The sequence below is a fragment of the Pan paniscus genome, chromosome 16 (genome assembly GCF_029289425.2).
Source record: "Pan paniscus chromosome 16, NHGRI_mPanPan1-v2.0_pri, whole genome shotgun sequence".
In the NCBI taxonomy this organism is placed as follows: domain Eukaryota; kingdom Metazoa; phylum Chordata; class Mammalia; order Primates; family Hominidae; genus Pan; species Pan paniscus.
The window spans coordinates 23,183,532-23,205,389 of record NC_073265.2 but is presented as its reverse complement, the minus strand read 5'-3'; the positions used below and the strand labels follow the sequence as shown (position 1 = coordinate 23,205,389).

The 21,858-nt window shown below is 43.6% G+C and overlaps 2 protein-coding genes across 13 annotated transcripts in view; one reads left to right on the top strand and one right to left on the bottom strand.

Annotated features, from left to right (window-relative positions):
* The window catches only part of LOC134728386 (golgin subfamily A member 8B-like), a 58,468-nt gene that overhangs the window by 21,538 nt on the left and 15,072 nt on the right, over positions 1 to 21,858 (top strand). For 5 of the 12 annotated variants that reach the window (XM_063597082.1, XM_063597087.1, XM_063597077.1 and 2 more), the window contains 5 exons: positions 10,895 to 11,033; positions 13,870 to 13,960; positions 15,181 to 15,228; positions 16,775 to 16,823; positions 17,248 to 17,343. The gene's annotated coding sequence lies outside the window, so the exon portion shown is untranslated. Of the gene's footprint in view, positions 1 to 8,214; positions 8,427 to 9,075; positions 9,272 to 10,894; positions 11,034 to 13,869; positions 13,961 to 15,180; positions 15,229 to 16,053; positions 16,113 to 16,774; positions 16,824 to 17,247; positions 17,344 to 21,858 lie in introns of those variants that run through there. The other 7 variants (XM_063597086.1, XM_063597080.1, XM_063597081.1 and 4 more) reach the window with 6 other exon arrangements.
* On the bottom strand, positions 699 to 6,814 carry LOC117975993 (amyloid-beta A4 precursor protein-binding family A member 2-like). The gene has a single exon (XM_055098836.2). The coding sequence runs from the start codon at positions 6,322 to 6,324 to the stop codon at positions 5,356 to 5,358; it is 969 nt and encodes a 322-aa protein (XP_054954811.1). The 5' UTR covers positions 6,325 to 6,814; the 3' UTR covers positions 699 to 5,355.

Here is a 21,858-nt window from a genome sequence, read left to right as displayed (position 1 = left end):
AAGAAACACCAAGGCAGCAGACCTGTGGGTGAAGAAGCCGTCTCAGACGTTCCACTGCAGCCGAGCATCCAGACGACCAGTCCCTGATACTGTCTAACTGCACAGTGAGAGCTGCCAAATGAGACCAGCAGAAAAACTGTCCAGCTAGCCCATTAACCCATACAATAGTGAGAGAGAGACAAATTTGCTGTTTTATGCCGTTAAGTTTTGGGATAATTGGTTAAGCAACAATAAATAGCCAAAACAAAACTTAAAGTTATGACTAGCCAAATAAAATTTCCCAAAAGCTTGTATACACATGGTCACAGCAGCAGAATTCATATTAATCAAAAGGTAGAAACAACTCAAATGTCCCTCAGTGGATGAATGGATAAATAAAACTTAATATAGCCCTTCAGCTGCAGTGAGCCGAGATCACACCACTGCACTCCAGCCTGGGCCACGAGTGAAACTCCATCTCAAAAAGTAAAAATGAAAATAAAAACATAGCCATTCAGTGGAATATCATTCAGCCACAAAAATGAACAAAGTACTGACACGTGCTACAACAGGGATGAACCCTGAAAACATTATGTTGGTGAAATAAGCCAGACACTAAAGGGCACATATTGTCTGATCCCGTCTTTATGGAATATCCGGAATAGGCAAATCCAAAGTGAGAAAAAAAAAACAGATTTTTCATTGTGGGGGCTGGGGGGAGAGGGAAGAATGGGGAGTGACTGCTTAATAAGTACAGGGTCTCCTCTGGGGGCAGTGAAAACGTTCTGGAACTAAATATCAGGTGGTTGCACAACATTGTACTAAATGCCACTGAATTGTACACTTTAAAATGGTAAACTTTATGTTACAAGTGTATTACTACAATTTAAAAATAATGGGAGAAGCAAGAGTAAGGAGAGCCCTCTAAGGGTCTCAAACATACTGCCCTGTGAGAGCCCCTTCACCTAAGCTCTACGGAGGTCACCCGCCAGTTTGTACTGAGCTAACCCTCCAGTGACTGACACCCAGGCAAAGTGGGAGATGACCCAGGAAGGGGCTGGGTCAACCAGGCAGCGGAGGCAGCTGCCCATCAACCACTGACACCCCCTTCTCCTGGTCACCTGCCTCACATACCAGGTGCCACTCTGGGTCCATTTGTGGGGAAGGTGGAAGCTCCGCCGCTTACAGCCCCCAGAGCTGCAGAACTAGGGAGAATTCCATTTGGTTTTGTTCAGTTCTCAAATGAGAAAATCTTCACCAACCCTTTCTAATACCATTGCTTAGGGGCCAGCATGGCTGGTTCTTCATGTTTGCTGCAAACACCTGCAATTTTTCCATCCTGCTAACTTAAAAGCAAGAAGCCCTGTGTGCATAGTTTAATGACAGCAACCTACTGGGGCTAAAAATCATTCACATGGCTCTATGGAAGGCTCAAGTCTGCAGTTCTCTCAGGAGGCTTGACCTGTGACCTCTCCTGTATTCACCCAGTGGCCTCCACACTCGGCCTCGAGCCCTGCACACATTCTGAGAAAACTAGCTTGACATCTGAAAAATGAATGTAACAATAGTGCCCAAGCCAGAAGGAAATTAAATGACCAATAGTAAGTCAGCATTAGATTTCAGTTTCCAGAGGGCATTTTCTACAGTATTTAACTTCCACTCATTCACACAGGCCAGATCTCTGTTCTCCTAATATGGGGAGTCCACAGTTCCGGTCAATAAGATTAGTCCTAATAAGAAAAAAACTGAGTTTAGTCTCGATGGAACTGCCTGAGGCTACAGACATTAAAACAAAGGCCTACAACTCATAATTTGAAAAACAAGTTTCACCAGATGATCTATAAAGAAGGTACCAATGATCCAGTTAACTTCACTAAATCTACCTGTCTACTTTTAGGAATATACACAGTAGAATATCTGGGATATTTAAAGTTGTGGAAAAGGTGAAAGGATAGCAGAAATCGCTGTTATTTGATGGTGGATTTAACGATATCTGTTTATTTGAATGACACTCACAAGGCATGCCCACAGTCACTTTACTATAAGCCACAGCCTGTAGGATCTGTGTTCCTTCCACTCCTGCCAAGGTGGGATCATGACCCATACAAGACCTAGGAGAGAAGGGGAGGCTCCCCCACTCCCACTCAGGATGTGGTTGTATTATTTACTCATGGCTCATTTTGGTCTTGAATGTCCTCCTGAAACCTCCCAGGGATGTGCCCACCCACCGCCCCACGACCACACACGCCAGGTCCGCAGGTCCACAGGCCTGAATGGGTGTAATCACAGCTCATCCCTACTGTGGCTACATCAAAATAGTTTTGATTTGGCCCAAAATGTTTTTGCTTCTTTGTGGGTGATACAGTTTGGATATTTGTCCCCACCTCAATCTCATATTGAAATGCAATCCCCAATGCTGGTGGTGGGGCCTGGTGGGAGGTAAGTGTCTGGATCATGGGGCAAATCTCTCATGAATGACTTGGGCCATCCTCTTGGTGATAGGTGAACTCTTGCTCTGAGTTCACAAGAGATCTGGCTGTTTACAAGTGTGTAGCACGCCCCCTGCACAGCCCCCTGATCAGTCAATCAATCTCTCTCTCTCTCCCCCATTCTCACCACGTGAAGTGCTAGAACAGCCTAATCCAGTGTGATTCTGGCTACATGGGTTCAGACTGGCTCAACTTAGCTTTAGAGGGTCCAAATTGGCTCGAGCCCGTTCATCATCCAAAAACCTTTTATTTCTTATTTCTTTTATTGTGGTAAGTATACATAATGTAAAATTTACCATCTTAACCATTTTTAGGTGTAGAGTTCAGTGGCATTAAGTACATTCACACTGTTGTGCCATCTTCACCACCATGCATCTCCAGAACTTTTCCATCTTCACAACTGAACCTCTGCACCCATTAAACACCAGCTCCCCACTCCCTGCTCTCTCCAGCCCCTGGCCACCCCCATTCTACTTCCTGTCTCTGTGACTCTACTGTGGGTGCCTCAGAGAAGTGGAATCACACAGTACTTGTCCTTTTGTGACTGGCTCTAGCAGGATGTCCTCAAGGTTTATCCATATTGTAGCCTGTGTCAGAATTTCCTTCCCTTTTCAGGGTGAATGAAATTCTATTGCATGTGAAATCCTTTTCTTTTGTACCGTGTTCGCTATGCCAGCAGCTCAGAAGAGCAAGAGGAGCCCTGACCTGCCACTGCTTTGTCTGTGGAGTGGGTTTTGAGGGCTGGGGAATGGCTGGATGACCCCCCTCTCTTGAAGATGAACACAAATATTTCTAAAAGTGTCTAGTATGCTATTGTTCACATACTTGGAACCCAATGAATGAATCAAGAGGGGGCAGGCAGGCTCCAGAGGCAGAATCAGAGGCCACCTGCAAGCAGGTGAGCCGAAGGACAGAGGCTGATGAGACGAGGGTAAATGAGTGATGCCGCCACACACAGCAACAGCCTCCACCCTGACGTCGCACCCGAGCAGCTCTTGGGGAGCGATGTCTCCCCACCTTAAGTCCAGCTCAGGCTCCCTGACCTGCACAGCCTGGCTGCACCCAGAGCACACCCGGCGGGCCAGCCATGGGGCAGACCCAGAAGTGAGTCAGCACCCAGTGTCTCTTAAAAGGCCCAGTGTCTCTTCAAGGCTGAGTGCGGTGGCTAACACCTGTAACCCCAGCACTTTGGGAGGCTGAGGTGGGTGGATCACCTGAGGTCAGGAGTTCTAGACCAGCCTGGCCAACATGGTGAGACCCTGTCTCTACAAAAATACGAAAATTAGCCGGGCATGATTGCGGGTACCTGTAATCCCAGCTACTCGGGAGGTTGAGACAGGAGAACTGCTTGAGCCGGGGAGGCAGAGATTGCAGTGAGCTGAGACCATGCCATTGCACTCCAGCCTGGGCAACAGAGCAAGACTCCATCTCAAAAAAAAAAAAAAAAAAAAAAAGGACCAGGACCAGACAGAAGCCTGGACCACAGGCAGCTGTTGACACTGCAGGAGCGGAACAGCTTCTATGAGCCTAGCCCAAACATCCGTCAGCTACAACAGTTTGGGCCTTGGCTTGGTCTCAGCTGGAGAGAGATGAGCTTCTCTTCTGTGAAGGTTGACTGGGGAGTTGGGGGCAGACGTGGGTGTGGCAGGTCCTGGAGGCCTCTATCAGGCCACGGGGCTCCATTTCATTCCACATCTCCTTTCTGCACATGTCTGAGTTGTGCGTAGTTTTCCTGAGCTGCTCATGGTATTATCTGACATAGGATTAGGAGTTATTCTTGGTCAGCCCCCTATTACCATAGTCCCTTGGGGTAAAATTCCCATGCCTGCCATCACCATAGGACTTCCTATGCATCCCACAGCCCCCTGTAAACACGGAATTGCTGTGCATGACAGGAACACCCCCAAAGTGAAGTCAACTGACACTTAATGTTCTTTAGAGAGAAGACGAGACATTAAAATACAAGTGCTGAAAATCCAGGAGTCAATATGATTTCCATTGCAAACCCAAGCTCTCAGTACACAGAGACACACACACACACACACACACACACACACACACACACACACACACACACATTCATGAATTCTCAGAAAAAAATAGTAGTTAAGGCTTTAAAAAATATGAAAGCAGTCCACATAATTGGCCAAATAGAAGTTCCTTCACCCGAGTCCAATAATCACATCTTCTTTATATACTCACAGTGAGGCTTTTTTTGGAAGGCGGCTTTTCAAATGTGTTTATTAGAATGCACGCTGACTTTGCTATAATTAAAATACAGTTATGCTGACATCCACTGCCCTCATTAGCATGCGTTTCTTCCCCGAGGTTTTGTCAAGCCTTCAAAAAATCCTTTTCCAAATAGGTATTCACAGCTGATTGCCCGTCAGGCCAAGGCCCCCCAGCTTTCAGACACCCGTCCATTGTGAAATGCACTCTGGCCCCGACCCCAGCCACCAGGCCACCCAACACTGGCCGCAGCAGTGGGTGAGCACCAGCACCCCCACGTCTTTGCCACTGCCCTGCTGGTCTGAGTACACCCCTGAGGATTGAGGGGCTCTCCCACACATACTGCCCCACCATGAGCAGACCCAGGGCGGTGGGCAAGAAATTGAACCTGTCTTCTAGGGTGGGAGGAGGGGTGTCTTCTGTGAGACACGAGTTGCCCCTCAGCCCTCAACCGGCTTTAGTCCTGAGTCTGAGCGGTGAGCTTAAGAGTGGCCGGAGCATCCACGCAACATGTCTCCCAACTGGACCAATGAAGAGCTCAGCCACCATTAGAACTGTAAGGCACCCAGCACCCCCCACCGCCTCGCTTCAGCATCTTCGAGGCCTGTACCCTGAGGTCCCTTGCTCTAGGGCCCCTCTGCTCCCTTCCCCGGGACAGCTAGAGTCCTACCTGCTCGTGAGGCCACTTCAGCCTCTCTTCTGGGGTCCTGGTCTTGGGCTTGAAGCCTCTCTGGGGGTCTCCGGGGTGCTTGGCCTCGGGAAGGAGGTTCGGCGACTTGGGCCTCGCCTCTTGCCTGCTGGGGCTGCAGCTGGCCTTGATGGGTGGGCAGGCCTCTGCAGAGTCTGCAGGCCCTGGCTCAGGCCCATGCTTGGGGCTGGCCTCACTGGTGCTGGTGATGCTGGTCATGCTCAGGCTTATCTTGATCTCTGCCACAATCTGGTCGATGTCCTCCTCCTGGTCCTCCTGGTCCTCCAGGTCCCCGTCCCCGCACCTCAGGGGGTAGGCAGAAGCGCCGGTGTTCCCGTTAGCCTCCACAGGGTAGTAGTCCTGGTAGCCCTCTTTGCTGGGACAGTAGTGACCGTCTTCTTCCTGGTCGTGGGCCTCCAGGACGGAGGACACATCCTCCGTGTTGGGCAGTTGGCCATCAGGGTAGTCCTGGCTGCCTTTAGCCCCGTGACCATGGGGGTGCAGGCCCGCCCAGGCCGTCCAGTCCACTGCATCCTGGCACCCGTCAGTGTCCATAGGATGCGCGCCGTGGGCCAGGTACTCCTCCCCGTTGCAGTCCATGCCCTCCAGGTAGCTTTCGTCCTCGGGGCAGTAGCGGATGTGGCAGGGGATGCCCTCCTCCTCCTCAGGGAGGCCCTCGTCATAGTCGTCCTCCTCAGAGGTGTTGTTCACGTAGTCGGAACTGGAGTCCCCATCGGGGCTGTGGTTGTGGCACTCCTGCTCCTTGGGCGTGGGGCTCTCTGGCCGCAGGGCGACCAGCTCCAGGCCCTCGGGCACATAGCCCTCCAAGGGCAGCTCCACGTCCTCGCTCTCGGGCTCCTGGTGGTGGGGGACAGGACCCGGCCTTGCCCTGTGGTCCAACATGCTGCTCCCCGCGCTCTCACGCTTCTGGTGGGCCATGGTAGACGCTTCCGGTGGGCCATGGTAGACTCTTCTGGTGGGGCATGGCGGGCGCTCACACAGCCATCATTCCCCAGAGGCAGCCACTGTGGGGAGGAACATTGGCAAGGACAGAGTCAGAACCCCACAAAGCCTGGCCACGTATGGGGCCACTCCACCGCCACAGCACCTCCAACCACGTTCTCCCACAGCACTGTGAAAAATGATAGCTGAAGATTTTCATTGCTGCAATCTCTTAAAAAACTGGAAACAACCTAAGTACCCATAAATAAGAGAATGTTTAAAAAAGTGACGGCAGAGTTCACGTGCTGGAAGAGTTGGTGGCGTTTTTAAAGAGGCAGGGCAACACGCACTACAGTGAGGGATTTTACAGGCCTATTTTTGAGGGAAAATGGCAAGTGAGCTACAGCAAGCACACGTGTGTAGATCCCAGTTACAGGTCCGTCAAGATGTCTAGAGAATACACACACCGCCCAGCCCATACATACACGCAAAGGCACACAGAAAGGGGAAACCCCTCAAAGGCTTGTCAGCCACGTCCTCTGGGGAGGGGAGAGGGGGAGAGAGGTGGGAGGGGAGAGAGAGGTGGGAGCAGAGGGGGCCTGGACATTTTACTTTATTAAAGATGTATGTACTGGTTGAGTGTTTCACCAAAACGCATTTAATATTCACCAGCATTATAATCAAATCCACCTGTGCACCTTTGAGGGTCTCCTCTTCTAGCTGGGGAGATGTCAGCACTGAGACAAAACAACCTGTGGGGAAGGGCAGACAGCGAAGGGAGGAAGCAGGACTTCCCCCGTGGGCTGCTGCTCTGGTCATCAGGAGAGGTGACAAACAAGCTGGTCTCCTCCAGGAAGGCAGCCACTGGAGCAGAGGAGCCAGCCTCCCACAAGATCAGGACATGAGCACGCCACAGGGCACAGCCAGAGACACCTGAGACACAGGAGGCGGTGCTGACCCAAGGGAGGGCAGGACCAGGGGATGTGCCGGCCAGGACAGCCAGGGGTGCACAGGCAGGCAGTATTAATTTGGGGAAAACTAAATCATTCAGATTCATTCAATGAGTAGTTTGCATGCAAATGTGTGTGGCGGGGGTGTGTGGTGTGTTCATGAGATACAGTGTGTGTGGTGTGTATGTGGTAAATGTGTAGTATGGTGTGGGTGTGTGGTGTTTGTGTGTGTATGGTGGCGGGGCGTCCTGGAGGGTGTGGTGTGTGGAGTGTACTGTGTGTGGTATGTGGTGTGGTGTGATGTGATGTGAATGTGATATGTGCGTGTGGTGTGTGTGGAGTGTGATGTGTGGTGTGTGTGGAGTGTAGTATGGAAGGCTTGAGCGTGTATGTATGTTTTGTGTGCATGGTGTAGTGTTTGTGGTGTGTGATATGTATGCAGTGTGTGTAATGTGTGTGGTTGGTGTGTGGTGTGTATGGGGTATGTGTGTGGTGTGTATGAGGTGGGCATGGTATGTGTGTGGTGCATGTACGTATGCACACACATGCACACACATGTGCACTGCAGGTGACAGGCAGACCGGCAGCCTGGGACATGCAGCGGTGATCAGCTCAGCCAAGGCAGGGCTCAGGGTGGGAGTGGCCAGGCCCCTGGCAGCTCAGAACCCTGGATGAGAGTCCAGGAGGAAAGAACAAGCGGTGTCCCCATCTCCACCCAAGTTCATCACTAACATGAACCTATAGTCTGCACTGAAACTGTTCCATTCTGATTAGAATGAGAAACACTTCCAGACGGGCTCAGTACAGCCAAGTGGGGACTGTCCTACAACGACACGGTGTAGGGGTGGGCAAAGGAATCATGGCAGCAACTACCTTTTGTTTTTTAAAATGTGAAACATTTCTGAATGGCTTAAGCAACATCTATTTAATTTAAAAGCTCTACTGAGATGAAGAAAGAAAAAGAATACATGCTCAGCTCCAGAGACACGTAGAGGGACAGAGATTGGGGGACAGAAGGAAGTGCATTAATTCCTTCCACGACCCCTGAAGAGCAGCGGTGGGTCTGAGCATCCTATCTCCAGGAAGCAGGCCAGCAGGCAAGCCAGCTGCCACCTCGTCCTGTGCAAAGCACAGGCACCGTCCCCAAAAGTAGGCAAATGACTATCTTATTTGTTCAGGGGAAGCAAAATGGTCCAGGGTTGGTAGCCGCGTTTTTTTCCCAACAAGACCTAACTGCTGTCATCTTTCTCTGGGACCCAGCCTCCCTGAATAGAGTGAAAGGCGGCCAGCAGAACCCAAACTGTTCTGCCACAGGCTCCTCCCCACAGAGCACAGCTCAGTGCAACAGAGTCCCCACATCCAAGATGCAGAATCCACAAAGAGAAAACCTTCTGCTCCAGAAGGTACTTACAGGAAGTCAAAATTAAAAACACATCTTCTTATGGTTCTTTTTTTCTAACATAATCAATTATTTCTTACTGCAAAACCTAGATGTTTACCATTTATAACCAGAAATAGTTTCTCATAAAACAACCATAAAATGTAAGTTATTCAGTGACCCATCTCTCTGGAAAAGAATAACACAGTATGAAATTGAGGTATTGCCCCAAAAATCAAGACGATGGGCCCTGAAACTCTAAATACTTGAATTTTTAAGTAACTTCATATCAAGCCCATTTAATAGAAACTATGTCAAGCAGACACACTATTAGAACTGATACGAAAATAAAATTTCAAACTCACACAGCTGTATCCAAAAAAAAAATGAAAAGAGAAAAGTCGCTTCATTGCCTTTTAGGATTTCCAAAGATGATGTTAAACCCAGCCATGGTTCTGATCTCCAGGAAAGCAATTGCTGTGGTACAAAAGGACAAGGGTTAAAAGAGAACAGTGGGAGCTCTCTTTCCCAATAACTCATGCAGTGTGACGCAGAGGCTTTCAGCACAGCCCAGGGTGCCCGGGACTGAAAACTCCTTCACCAGCCCCCTCCACAGGTGGGAAATACTCGGATCTTCATTCCTGTGACACAAGACCTTGAAAGTTGCTGAAAAATGCTAGTCCCATCTGACTGGGGCAGCATTTTCATTTATTGCACACCATTGAGTTTTTTTGTTTGTTTGTTTTTGTGGTTTTATTTATTTATTTTTTTGAGATAGAGTCTCGCTCTGTTGGCCAGCCTGGAGTGCAGTGGCACAATCTTTGCTCACTGCAACCTCTGCCTCCCAGGTTCAAGCAATTCTCCTGCCTCAGCCTCCGGAGTAGCTGGGATTACAGGCGCGTGCCACCACGCCCAGCTAATTTTTGTATTTTTTTAGTAGAGACAGAGTTTCACCATGTTGGCCAGGCTTGTCTTGAACTCCTCACCTCAAGTGACCCACCTACCTCAGCCTCCCAAAGTGCTGGGATTATAAGCTTGAGCCACTATGCCCAGCCACCATTAAGATTTTGGCAGGAATCATTGTGCTAGACACCACTATCCCACCAATCACTGAGCACTTTTCATTTCCTGCCGCTGGTGCTGTTGGATACCTTACGGCAAGCTGCCGTCCCTGCCCACCCACCTGAGGACAGGAACCTCCAACTCTGCCTTGCCAGAACTGACCACTGTGTCTGACAGATGGCGAGTCCTTTGCTGTACATGGCCCTCAAAAAAATGAGGCAATTCTTTCACTCAGACCAAAGTAAGCAAATGCTGAAAGACCTTATAATGAAACATCACATTCCCCAATCTGGACTTCCCCACTCCACTGACCAACTTTGTCGTTTCTGATTTTAATTCTACTGGTGATTATTTTCCACCTCTCTAAATAATTTTTGAACTCTCTTTCTGGGTATATCAACTTCGGATACTATTTAGTGGCATCCCATTATGAGAGGTGAGCTTTGCAGACCACAACTTCCCAGGCTCTGATGCAGGTCAACAGAGGATCGCACCAGCTACTGCAGTTATGCAGAGGGGCTTTCCATTCTTAGCAAGAGCACTGGGATAAAAGAGATCCTTCCAAGAGCTCCCACCTAACTCTGGGAACACAGAAGCATCCTTTAAAAGCCCTGTGGTCACACAGCCTTCAGCATGCATGCAGGCTCTTTTCTTAACTTTATAAAGCCCCGGATAGGCTGGTACTAACACTAACATGGTGAAACCCTGTCTCTACTAAAAATATAAACAAAATAGCTGGGCGTGGTGATGGATGTCTGTAATCCCAGCTACTCAGGAGACTGAGGCATGAGAATCATTTGAACCTGGGAGGCAGAGTTTGTAGTGAGCAGAGATCACCCCTGTATGCGCCCACCTGGGTGACAGAGTGAGACTCTGTTTTAAAAAAGGAAATAAAAATTAAAGAAGTAAATAAATAAATGATGGCTTATTTCATAATAGTTATGACTTTGTAAAGCTTTGAAATCTGCTTTACCCAGAGTCTAGCTTTTAAATAAAATGTAGGATATAGAAGGTGGGAGCCTCTTGAATGGAATGTGGGGGCTTTTTCTCTCTCCCCGTAGGATAGATATATTCTGTTTCTTGTCCCCCATTGAGTCAAGAATAATTTAACTTTTGGCATAAGAAACTGCTGAAGAAAAATAGGTTGAATAAGCTAACATTTTTCTTCTTTTTGCAGGATATAGAAGACTTAGATCACTACGAGATGAAAGCAGAGCCCATTAGTGGGAAAAAGTTGGAGGATGAAGGAATTGCAAAAGAAAATTTGGCAATATTAGAGAAATTAGGAAGACTGAAAGGCAAGAGCATTTAACTGCGTAAGTGTGTATAAATAGCTAGAGCCTGGATTTTTGTTTAAGTAATTATAGTTAATACCAGGCAATTCATGAACATGCCAATCTCAGCTGCTCTCCTCCATTCCTGCCTTAGTGGTAGATTCAGTCACATGTTTATTGGTTTTGAGACAGGGTCTTGCTCTGTCGCCTGGGCTAGAGTGCGGTGGCATAATCATAGTTCACTGAAGCCTTGATCTCCCGGGCTCCAGTGATCCTCCTGCCTCACCCTCCCAAGTGTCTTGGACTATGGGCATGAGCCACCACACCAGGCTAATTTTTTAGATTTTTAGTAGAGATGGGGTCTCACTATGTTGACCATGCTGGTCTTGAACACCTGAGTTCACGCGATCCTCCTACCTCAGCCTGCCAAAGTGCTGGGATTACAGGCATGAGCCACCGTCCCTAGCCACGGTCATATGTTCTCTTGCCCAAGGTTATCTTTCTCATCTATGAACAGCCACTTTTTACCCTGTTCATCTGCTCTTCACATCCTGGAACCACCTGCTGATCCCTGTATATGCCCCTTTCCAGCCTGTTTATGCTGTTTTCTCTGCTTACTTTCCTTCCGTGGCATCTGTATATTCACATTCATTCTCTCCTACAAAACACAACTCAAATTATTTCTCCTTCATGAAGCTGACTTTGGTCCATCCTGCTCTGACCAAATCAAAACTAATTCTTCTCTTTTGACTTAACATCTCTTTTATGTGAAGCGGCAGGATGTGAAAGGAACACTGAGTTTGGTGACAAACACACCTTTTTTGGTTTCACTTTGCTCAAGTCTAAAGTATGGATAGATAGTACATACCTTTTGGATGACTGCTATGAAAAGTCAATGAGAATGATGTGTGTATATACATGAAATGCTCAGACAGAGTAGTGAAACGTCAGATGATTGTCTGAACACTTACTACTTCCTGCCTCGTATTAGAGCTATTTACCAACTCCATGAAAGCCGAGGAGGAGTTACTTTGTCTTGGGCACAGGTTCTCCAAAACAGGGAATGAATTGTTAGGCAAGTAGATGCCAAGTGTTGAAACCAGATAGATTACTCTCCCTCCTTCAGTCTTAGTTATATATTAATTTAATTAGTAATTTTTCCCAGAGGAAAGAAATTTAGTCAATTTCTCATATCTTATTTAAAAAACTGAGTTTGTAGCATTTGAAATAATGTTACTGTACTTTCCGTGTCTTGTGATCGATTCCAGTTTGAGTTATCTTCAAAACAAGTATAAATTATTGAACACTTTTGCATGACCGATACTATGTTAAGTACTTTATACTTTCTATATGCTCTCATTTAGTCTTCATAGCCGCTGTGTGAAACAGGTGCTCTTCATATTTTAGAGATAGGAGAAACTTCTCATATTTTATAGATAGGAAATGAGGTCATGGTTACATATCTAGGAAGTAAGATCTTCGTAAACTTGATTTTTTTTCTTTTTCAAAGTATAGTGCAGTCTTTAAAACCTTTAGTTTCACATGACTAAAAAGTAGTTCCATTTCTACTTAGTCTTAGGATAAGAGATCCGTGTGTTTTCATCTTTAGAGAAGTCCCCACACTGAAAAACTGAAACCAGTTGCATGTAGGTACACGTGTTTCTCAGTGTGTCAATGTGTGAACTAGACCATCTGTGTAATATTCTTGCTTGTAGTCTTATGAATGGAAGTCTCTTTTAGTTAGTAATGTGTCACCTTGAGTGTCTTCTAGCATTTTCAAAAATTGCTGGGGTTTGGAATAGACTCATACTAAATTCTGTGCTATCATGGAGTCCATGGTGGTCTGAACATGTTGGCTAGAGTTTTTCAGATGATAAGAAATAGGAAACGAACCAGACTTGTGTCTAGTTTTATATTTTCTTGAAACTTCATAATGCTTCATTTAATTGGTCTTTTTTTTTTTTTTTTTACTTGAAATGTTGAGTGTTGAAAATGTTTTTATAGGTCCATCAAAATTTTTTTGTCATTTTCTTGATAGAGTGAACTCTTGCTTGATTTTTATCTTCTAGGAAAAAGCTCAAGCTTGAATAATATTGGTTGGAAAGTAAATAAGAGTAATATATTTCATTATACAGAGAATGATTGCCAAGTTGATTTTTATGACTTTTCCCCCAGTTTTGAAAGCAATATAATTAACTCGTATTGTAGATGTAGTTATGTTATTACTTTTAAAATATGTCGGTGTAGTACACCTGTAGTACAAGCTACTATGGATGGTGGGAGGCTGAGGCAGGAAGATCTTTTGAGCTTGGAGAGGTCAAGGCTGCACATGAGCTGTGATTGCACCATTATATTCCACCCTGGGTGAGAGAGCGAGACACCTTGTCTCTTAAAACAAACAAAAAATCAAAAAAGGGGAGTGGGGGATGGGAGTCATATTTAGAAATCTATATATAGGACAGTTGTGGAAAAATAACGATTTTTTAGTGATTTAACTTTTCATAGTTCCGTCCATGGCAAATTGTTCTTGAACTGCTTGACTAATAATACAAGTTTAGGAAAGCATATTAAACTTCTTTTGAATTCTTGAGAAAATTATATACATGTGACTGTTTTCCTTTAGAATGACTGCAAACTCTGAACCCCCTTATTAGATTAGATTTAGGCTATTATGATCGCTTTTGGACATTCATTCTAAAGGAGCTGGAAGCTATAGTGACCTCTGTTTTTCCTGAGGATATAGAGCAGCTTAAGATCTTCTCTTTCTTGAACTTACCCTAGGTGCTCTATTTTAGCTTTCAGATTGGTTCATTTTTGAGTTAGTTGAAAAAAAAAAATATCTTTTTGTTTGAACTGTTTTTTGTTTTGTGATTCTTAGGGTTGACCCTGCTAGTCCTTTGCACAGTGATCTTCAGATCTTAAAAGAACGAGAAGGCATAGGAGATACTTTGCTTAACTTATCTTTTAAGGTAAGAGAATTGTTACGGGACACTCTTTTTCTAATGGGAGTGTATATTTGTACAAGTGTTTTGGAAAACAATTTGGTAAAGTGGAAGATACTCATACACTATGGTTCAGGAATCTTGTGGATATATACTCCACAAGAAATGAGTCCATAGGCACCAGGAGACACTGGAATGTTCAGAGCAGTATCATTTATCATAACCCCAAACAGAAAATAACCCAAGTGTTCATTCCAAGAAAATGAAGAATTGTGGTATTCATAAAATGGCTTACAGCTATGTGGGAAAGATGGGTGAACCTTGAACACTATGTTAAGCGAAAGAGACCAGACCCCCAAAACCTATTTTGTACAATTTCCTCTATATAGAGTTCAACAATAGGGAAAACTAATGTTGGTTAGGGCATACACTCTTAGTGGAGGCAATATCGCCTGCAGTGGAGTGAAAATTGGTCCTTAGAGTGAAGGAAAATCTTACCTATTATAATGGTCTGCTGCCCTCCAAAGGGCCGTATAACATGAACCGACATACAGTATATCTGTGGTGTTAAAATTCCATGGGGAATGGGGATAGAATTAGGAAGAAAACTTCTAAAAAGGCTTCTTAGGGGGACAAAAATGAAAAGAAAACAGAGAAACACTTATTTCTGGATTCATACTTGGGCAGTAAAACTATTAAGAACAAAGAGGTGATCACATAGAGGTTAGGGGAAGGAGTCCATCCAGGTGGGAGGTAGGGATGTGTGACCTGAAAGGGACATCTGTGGGCTTCTTGGATACTGGCTGGAATATATTTCAGGACCAGGTTGGTGGTTACATGGGCAAATAATTTACAATAACTTGTTAAGGTATACCTTAAGGTATATTTTATGTAACTTTCTGAATGTATGTGTTATATTTAATAAAGTATTTTTAAGATACTAAAAATAAAGTTTACAAAGGAATAACGATGGAATCTAGAAGAAATGTTAGTGATCTAGAAGAAATGTTAATGGAATCTAGATAAGATGTAATGGTTTAAAATCTATGGCTATATGCGGTATTTTGATGAAAAAAACAGACATAAAAGAATAGTTTCTTGTACTTACTCTAAGGATGGTAGTAGTTTTCTAAAAGCTTCGTACTTAGCTTTTTGTGTGTATATTTTTGCTTGTGGATATATCTTATGATTGAACTTTCTTGATATGACCCTAATGTCACTATTTTCTCTCACTTTTGTTATCATAGAAACTGTTGTCGTTGTCAACTGGGTTGTCTTCCTGAAGTATGAATCCGGTATGTATTGCCTGAATTTGCTAATGGCTGCTTCTTTATGGATTCATATGGGGTAACGCATAAAGCACGCAGGCCTAAAACAAAAAAAACAAAACACAAAAAACTAGGCAGGTATCTTTCTTTTTTAAAACATTAAATCATACATCCATATGCCCAACACCAAACTTAAGAAATAGAACCTTTGGCTGGGCGTGGTGGCTCACGCCTATAATCCTAGCACTTTGGGAGGCCAAGGCAGGCAGATCACCTGAGGTCAGGAGTTCAAGAGCAGGCTGGCCAACATGGTGAAACCCCTTCTCTACTAAAAATACAAAAATATTAGCCGGGCATGGTGGCGGGCGCCTGTAATGTAACCCCTGCTTCGTGGGAAGCTGAGCTGGGAGAATCACTTGAACCCAGGAGGCAGGGGTTGCAGTGGGCCGAGATTGTGCCATTGCACTCCAGCCTTGGTGACGAGAAAAACTCCGTCTCAAAAAATATATATATATAAAAGAAATAAAACCTTATCAGTACCTGTAGCACCCTGTGTGCCCCTCTCTTGTCATGTCCTCTTTGGGAGGTATCTTGAAGGAAATACGAAATCTTGGCCAGGAAACTAGAGGATTCGTGACTGCAGGTGGTGTTTTCATTATTTTTTCCTGCTTTAGCTAGAACTTCAGGGAAGGGACGATGTGGGAGGTAAATGGCTGAAACTCTATTGGATTTGTGTTTGTGGCCAATGGCTCCTGACACCAGAAAGAAGGGCCTTTTTCTGTGGTTGGAGTATTTCTTAAAGAGTCCTGAGAAAAATGTGATGCCTTGAGCTAACTGACCTTCTGAAGAGGACCTTAAACTGAATTTCCAAGTTATTAGTATTGAGATTCACAGACTTTGGAGAATAGCAGGTATGACTTGGAAAGATGTACAGGGAGGAGCCAGAACAATATGTATTTATAAGCTCTGATGTCCACAGTGACAACTTGAGCACCATGAATACTAAGCAAAATGGAACTGGAGATAAAGTCTAACACAAAGATGGGATTGAGGGCAGGAGGGAATGTGACCTGGTCAGCAACTTGGTAAATCCAACTTGCTATGCTTTTAAGGAAGTTGTTTTCTGATGTTACAGGCAACATCGGAATTACTGAATTGAATTCTGAGGTAGTGCTTTAAAGAAATGCGTTCTTCTGCCCCTATTCTTTGGAATACTTACTACGTATGCTTACTATTCCTATTCTTTGGAATACTTACTAAGTATGCTTACTATTCCTATTCTTTGGAATACTTGGCTAAGTTCTTAGTTTTTGATATCATAAAAATTCAAAGTATTCTGTTCTAAGAGCCATTGCAAATAGTTGACTAGAATTTCAGAGCAATTACATGAGAGTAATACCAACAGAGTTTTTAAGTTACCCATAGTCCTATATCCCTAACAAGTATGTTCATGCTTGCATGTTCTCGTCTCATGTTTACTGTGTGCATACTTTCTTAGTAATGGCATGTAGAAATTGTTTAAGCAGGAATAATTCTCAAGATAATTTTATATGTTTCCTTTTTTCTTTCTAAGGTATGTATTGTGTGGAGGAGCATTACGTATTGAACTTCTCACAAAACAGGTGATTATTTTCTTATAATACTCAATTTTCACCCTCAATAGAGTGTTTCGATTACGTAAGTTAGGTTGTAAGTAGAAGGTTCTCTTCAAGAAATTTTAGTGTTTTTTTTTCATAGCTCCTACTTTCAAGAATGAAAAAGGTAAACCAGTAAAATGAGATTGTACTTGTTGCTGAATCTATGCTGGGATAGGCATTAAGAGTGACCTTTATTTAAGGTTCTAATTTGCTCATGTAGGCCACTTGCAACATCAGTTTGTTGTTTTTGGTGAGATTCTGGAAATGGTCCAATTTTACTTTTTCCCCTTGACTCCAGACTTCTTAACACTGATGTGCTGCTGTTGAGGCATATGCCGTTTTGTTAGGCCTCCTCAAGTGGGAATCAGGAATGCTGCTGTTTTCTAGAGATGTTTTTACCTCCCTGTAGGGCTGAAGCAGTGCCTACTCGACAGAACCGGTCATCGTACAAAGAAATGCCACCTGACTCAAAGGCAAAGCCAGAGTGCAGCTTGGAGCAAAGAAGGTATTCTATTAAGAATTTTCCATAAACCATAAGATATATTTTATATTACTTTGCGAGCCTTCTTCCTGTCTTGACTTAATTCTTTTTGAGAGAATTTGTTTCATTTTCATTTGGTTTGTTTTCTTCTTGTTACAAAGATGATCTATAGAAAATATAGAAGTATCATTTCTTTATTATTGCTTTTTTCCCCCTTCTGTGCCTATGCTTACCAAGTCTTTTTTTTACTTTTTATTAACTCTTTCAATCCTCTTAATAACTTAAAAAGAGGGTATTACTAATATCTGCATCTTGTGGATGAGGTAACTGAAGGTCGGTAACTTGTCCAAGGTCACAGGTGGCAGAGCAAGGATTAAAACCAGACCGTCTGGCTGCCCAAGGCCCAAGCAAGAGGAGCTGAGAGCAAGCCATGGGGGAGAAGGATGTTGGTCAGGCTGGTTTCCTGTTCAGTTACCATGAAATGCAGGCTTAACCTTAATTCTAGGACATTACCAAGAAAGCCTTGCAAAGCCATAGGTTTTTTACCATGACCATGACTTTTAGCAAGAATTTGTGGTTTAAAGGCAACGTGGTGCTCTAAGAAGCTTCCGTTCACTCTTACAGAGGGACTGCTGGTTGAGCTAAATAGTGAAATCCTGGTGGAGCACACAGCCTTTAGGGCAGCTTGTGACCTATTTCTATGGTCAGGAAAGACACCTGTCTTTCCCTGCTGCCTACAGCCTCCAGTTATTCACCTTCAGAATTTCCTAGTCTGTGATCACATTCAGATGAGAGATCTGTTTTGTTTTTTCCAGGGTAGGAGGAAGTGAGTCATCACCTATACTAAGCAGTCTAGTCTTCTGTATATAAATGAGCAAGTTTGAGGAGCCAAATTTGAGAAGCTTGTGTAATCCTGACATTCTCCAAGAGAATCCAAGAGAATGTCAGGATTACAGACGGTGGTAAAGTGGTCTCTTGTTAGTTGTCTCCACAGCTCTCATCAGAAGCACACACAGATACTTTTTCTAGGAAACCATCTCTAACTTAAGCCTGTAGGATTCCCAAAGATTAAAAGCAGGCAACTATGAATTCAGTGAAATCATAGCATTCAAGTAGTGAACCCAATATATTTGAGAATTATCAGAAACAATGAATGTTTCCCAAAGACTTTAGGTTTTGGAATTATCAGATACAGAATACAGACTTCAAATATTAGAATTGTGAGAAAATAGTTACATGTGAAATAAATGTATTATATAAGAAAAAGATGGACTCATAAAATTGAGCAAGCAGGAGCAGTAAGACCACCAGGAATGATGAGGAAGACCTGAAAGGAAAATGGATGAAATAGAACTTACAGAAATAAAATATATAGCTGGGTATGGTGTCTCACACCTGTAATCTCAGCACTTTTTGAGAGGCTGAGGCGGGAGGATGGCATAAGCCCAGGAGTTGGAGACAAGCCTGGGCAGCATGGTGAGAACTCGTTTCTCCAAAAAATACCCCACCACCACCAAAAAAAAAAAAAAAGAAGAAGAAAAAAGCTGTGTATGGGGCACCTACCTGCCTATACTCCCAGCTAATCAGGAGGCTGAGGTGGGAGGATCACTTGAGCCCAGGAGGCCAGGGCTGCAGGTTCGTGCCACTACAGTCCAGCCTGGGTGATAGAGTGAGACTCTGTCTCAGAATAAAATGAAATAAGGAAATATAAAATGGAATTGTTGAAATAAGAAACCGAGTGGATGGATTAGACACCAGAAGAAAGGATTAATTGGTTAGACCATTATCTCCGAAAAGTAAGTCCGTATGTTACACAGAGAGACATGAGGATAAATGATAGGGCAGAAGTTGGTGGGGTTGGCGGGGAGAGGGAGATCAGAATGAGGTCTAAAATACGTCTTAGTGGAATCCCAGGAGGAGATATTAAAATTATATTGGAAAGTGAGAGAAATGGAAGTTCTAAAGGTGACAGAAGGAAGTCCACATAAATGAGTCACAACAAATGTAAATGGACTAAAGTTACCAGTTAGACAGATGGAACTAATAAAACGATATCCAGCTGTTCTAATCCATCTTATTGAAACTATGAGGATGTGAAAAGATTGAAAGTTTTTATAAAGGAGAGAGAGAGATAAAGATATGCCGGTATACATTAACCAAAACAACTGATGGAGCTTCAGTTTCAAACAAGATAGGATGTTGGAACACAAAGCATTAGTAACAGCTTGATGCCAAATGACTGTTAATTAGGAGGATGTAGCAATTTTCATATTTTATGTACCTATCAAAATAGACTCAAAATACAGAGGAAAAACTGATAAAACCACAGGGAGAAATTGACGAGTCTGCCATTGTATTTGGAGATTTCAACATACCCTGCTTACCATAAGTAAGTTACACAGAATGCCCATATATAGATTTGAATAACCCGTGAATGGACGTGATGTAATGGACAAATATAGACCTCTGTACCCAATAATCAGATATTCTGTATTCTTCTCAAGCATATGTGGACTGTGGGAGAAACATTATTATGTATTAATCCATTAAGCAAGTCAGAAGATTGAAAAACAATTGGTACAATCCACACCATAAAATTTATAATTTAAATATGAAGCAGTTAAGGTTAGAAGTTAATAGTGAAGAGATTAACCAAAAGCTACATGAACTTCGAAATTAAACACCCTTGTAATTCATGGTTAAAAGAATCCAATGAAATTTTAGAATGCTTAGAATTGAACCATAGTTAAAATAGGAAACTTCTATCTACCCCTCTCTCTCGCCCTCTCCCTCCCTCCAAGGCCCAATTCTTACATTTCTGCTTGTTAATTTGCTATAGTTAATTCGGATATATACAAAGACTAAGAACAATTCCTTGAATACAGTGACAACCTGTACCTGCAATAGTCCAAAGCCTAATTACCCTGATTCCTCCACCAACAGTTCCCAAACTGGTGCACTAGAAAGTCTTCCGAATGCTCTTTGCAAAAAAAAAAAAAAACAAAAACAAAAAAAAACAATATCGTGGCCATATAAATTCATTGTTCTGAGAGGTCCCGTTGAATTTACCAAGCATTTCCCAAATTGATTTATTCATCAATAATCCCGAGGTGCTGGGATTACAGGCGTGAGCCACCATGCCCGGCCTTCCATAAGGCATGTAAAGGCACTTCCAAAGGTAGAATCAACAGACTTTCCAAAGGTCAGTGGCAAGATCTCCAGACTCAGACCCGCCTTCAAGTTCCAACCCCCAGCAACCCAAAGCCAATGAATTGTCCTCCCAGAATGGCCTCAGATAGCAATTAGAACGTGGTCCTCAAATTCTCCAGATCAACTCCAAAAACATATATACTATTAATGGGAAATATTGTGAACTGAAGTCTTTAACAGATAAACATTAATCAAAAACATTTCTATGGGTAAACGATTATATATAAAATAGGTTTCTCACCAATAAAAGCCTCTATAATTTCAGGCTGATGACAAATTAACTTATGTTTTAAATGCATAATTATGTCAAATAAATGCATCTACAAAGGCCTGAATACAATCTCTGAGTCAAAGGTCACCCCATCTTCTCAATTTCACATTTGATTATACGTGTATTTGAGAGAACATCACTCATTATTTGTTTTGGGAGTATAATGGAATTTTATCTAATATTTTGGATATTATGGAAACTAGTTGATTGGAAGTCAATGGCACCGTTTCTATTAAAAGAGTAGGATCCTCATCAGTATACAGAGACGTTTAAGAATAGTCATTCTACATCGACAAAGCGTCAGTATCAGGCAGTGGCTTCAAAGCCAAAGTGGTGGTTGGATGTAAAGTGGAATTTTAATTGGCGAAGGAGGCAGATAGTGAGAAATGTTGATTCAATAATAACGTGAAGTCCAGAAAAGCCTGTGGCTGTAAAGAATGTTGAGCCATAGAGCCCATGGGAAATAGGAAAGGGGGCCTCGAAATATTCAGAGATTCGTAGAAGGGTAGCGTAAATACCTAAGGTAACTGTGATGGATAGTGCTTGAAGTATTTGCTTTCGACTACCTTCTATCAGGCTGTCTACAAACTTGGAAGTTTCTTGAGGGCAAGAATGAAGTCTTTTACAGCTTCTGGTGTGCCTCTGTGTACCCAACAGGTCCTCAGTAAATAATGTGTTACCCTACTTTGTCATACAATATAGGACATACTTAGCTGTACAGCACGATGTGATTTGATCACACCTAACCTATGAGTGGACAATCACAGCGTTCTCTCTGTTTAAAAACGACACTCCCTATTCCCTTTCACCTTCGTAATATATTCGTTTGGTTTCTAGGAATGTTGGTTCTACCCATATGTTTTTAGGCAATAGCACAATCTGTGATGTGCCTAAGTAAAATTATACCAAGCATTCTATGGCGGCAAAGCTAATGCACTGCTCTTTGTTTCAATTAAGATTTTAGACGTTTGAAAATATAAATTGAGATATTGGACAGTGAGGGTTTTATTTTGGAGGTTGGAGGAGATTGAAATGTTGGGGTAAAACTGCTAGGCTCC

What these genes read in the sequence shown, in the direction of transcription:
- LOC117975993 (XM_055098836.2), bottom strand. Translation starts at nt 6,324, where the DNA reads ATGGCCCACCAGAAGCGTGAGAGCGCGGGGAGCAGCATGTTGGACCAC.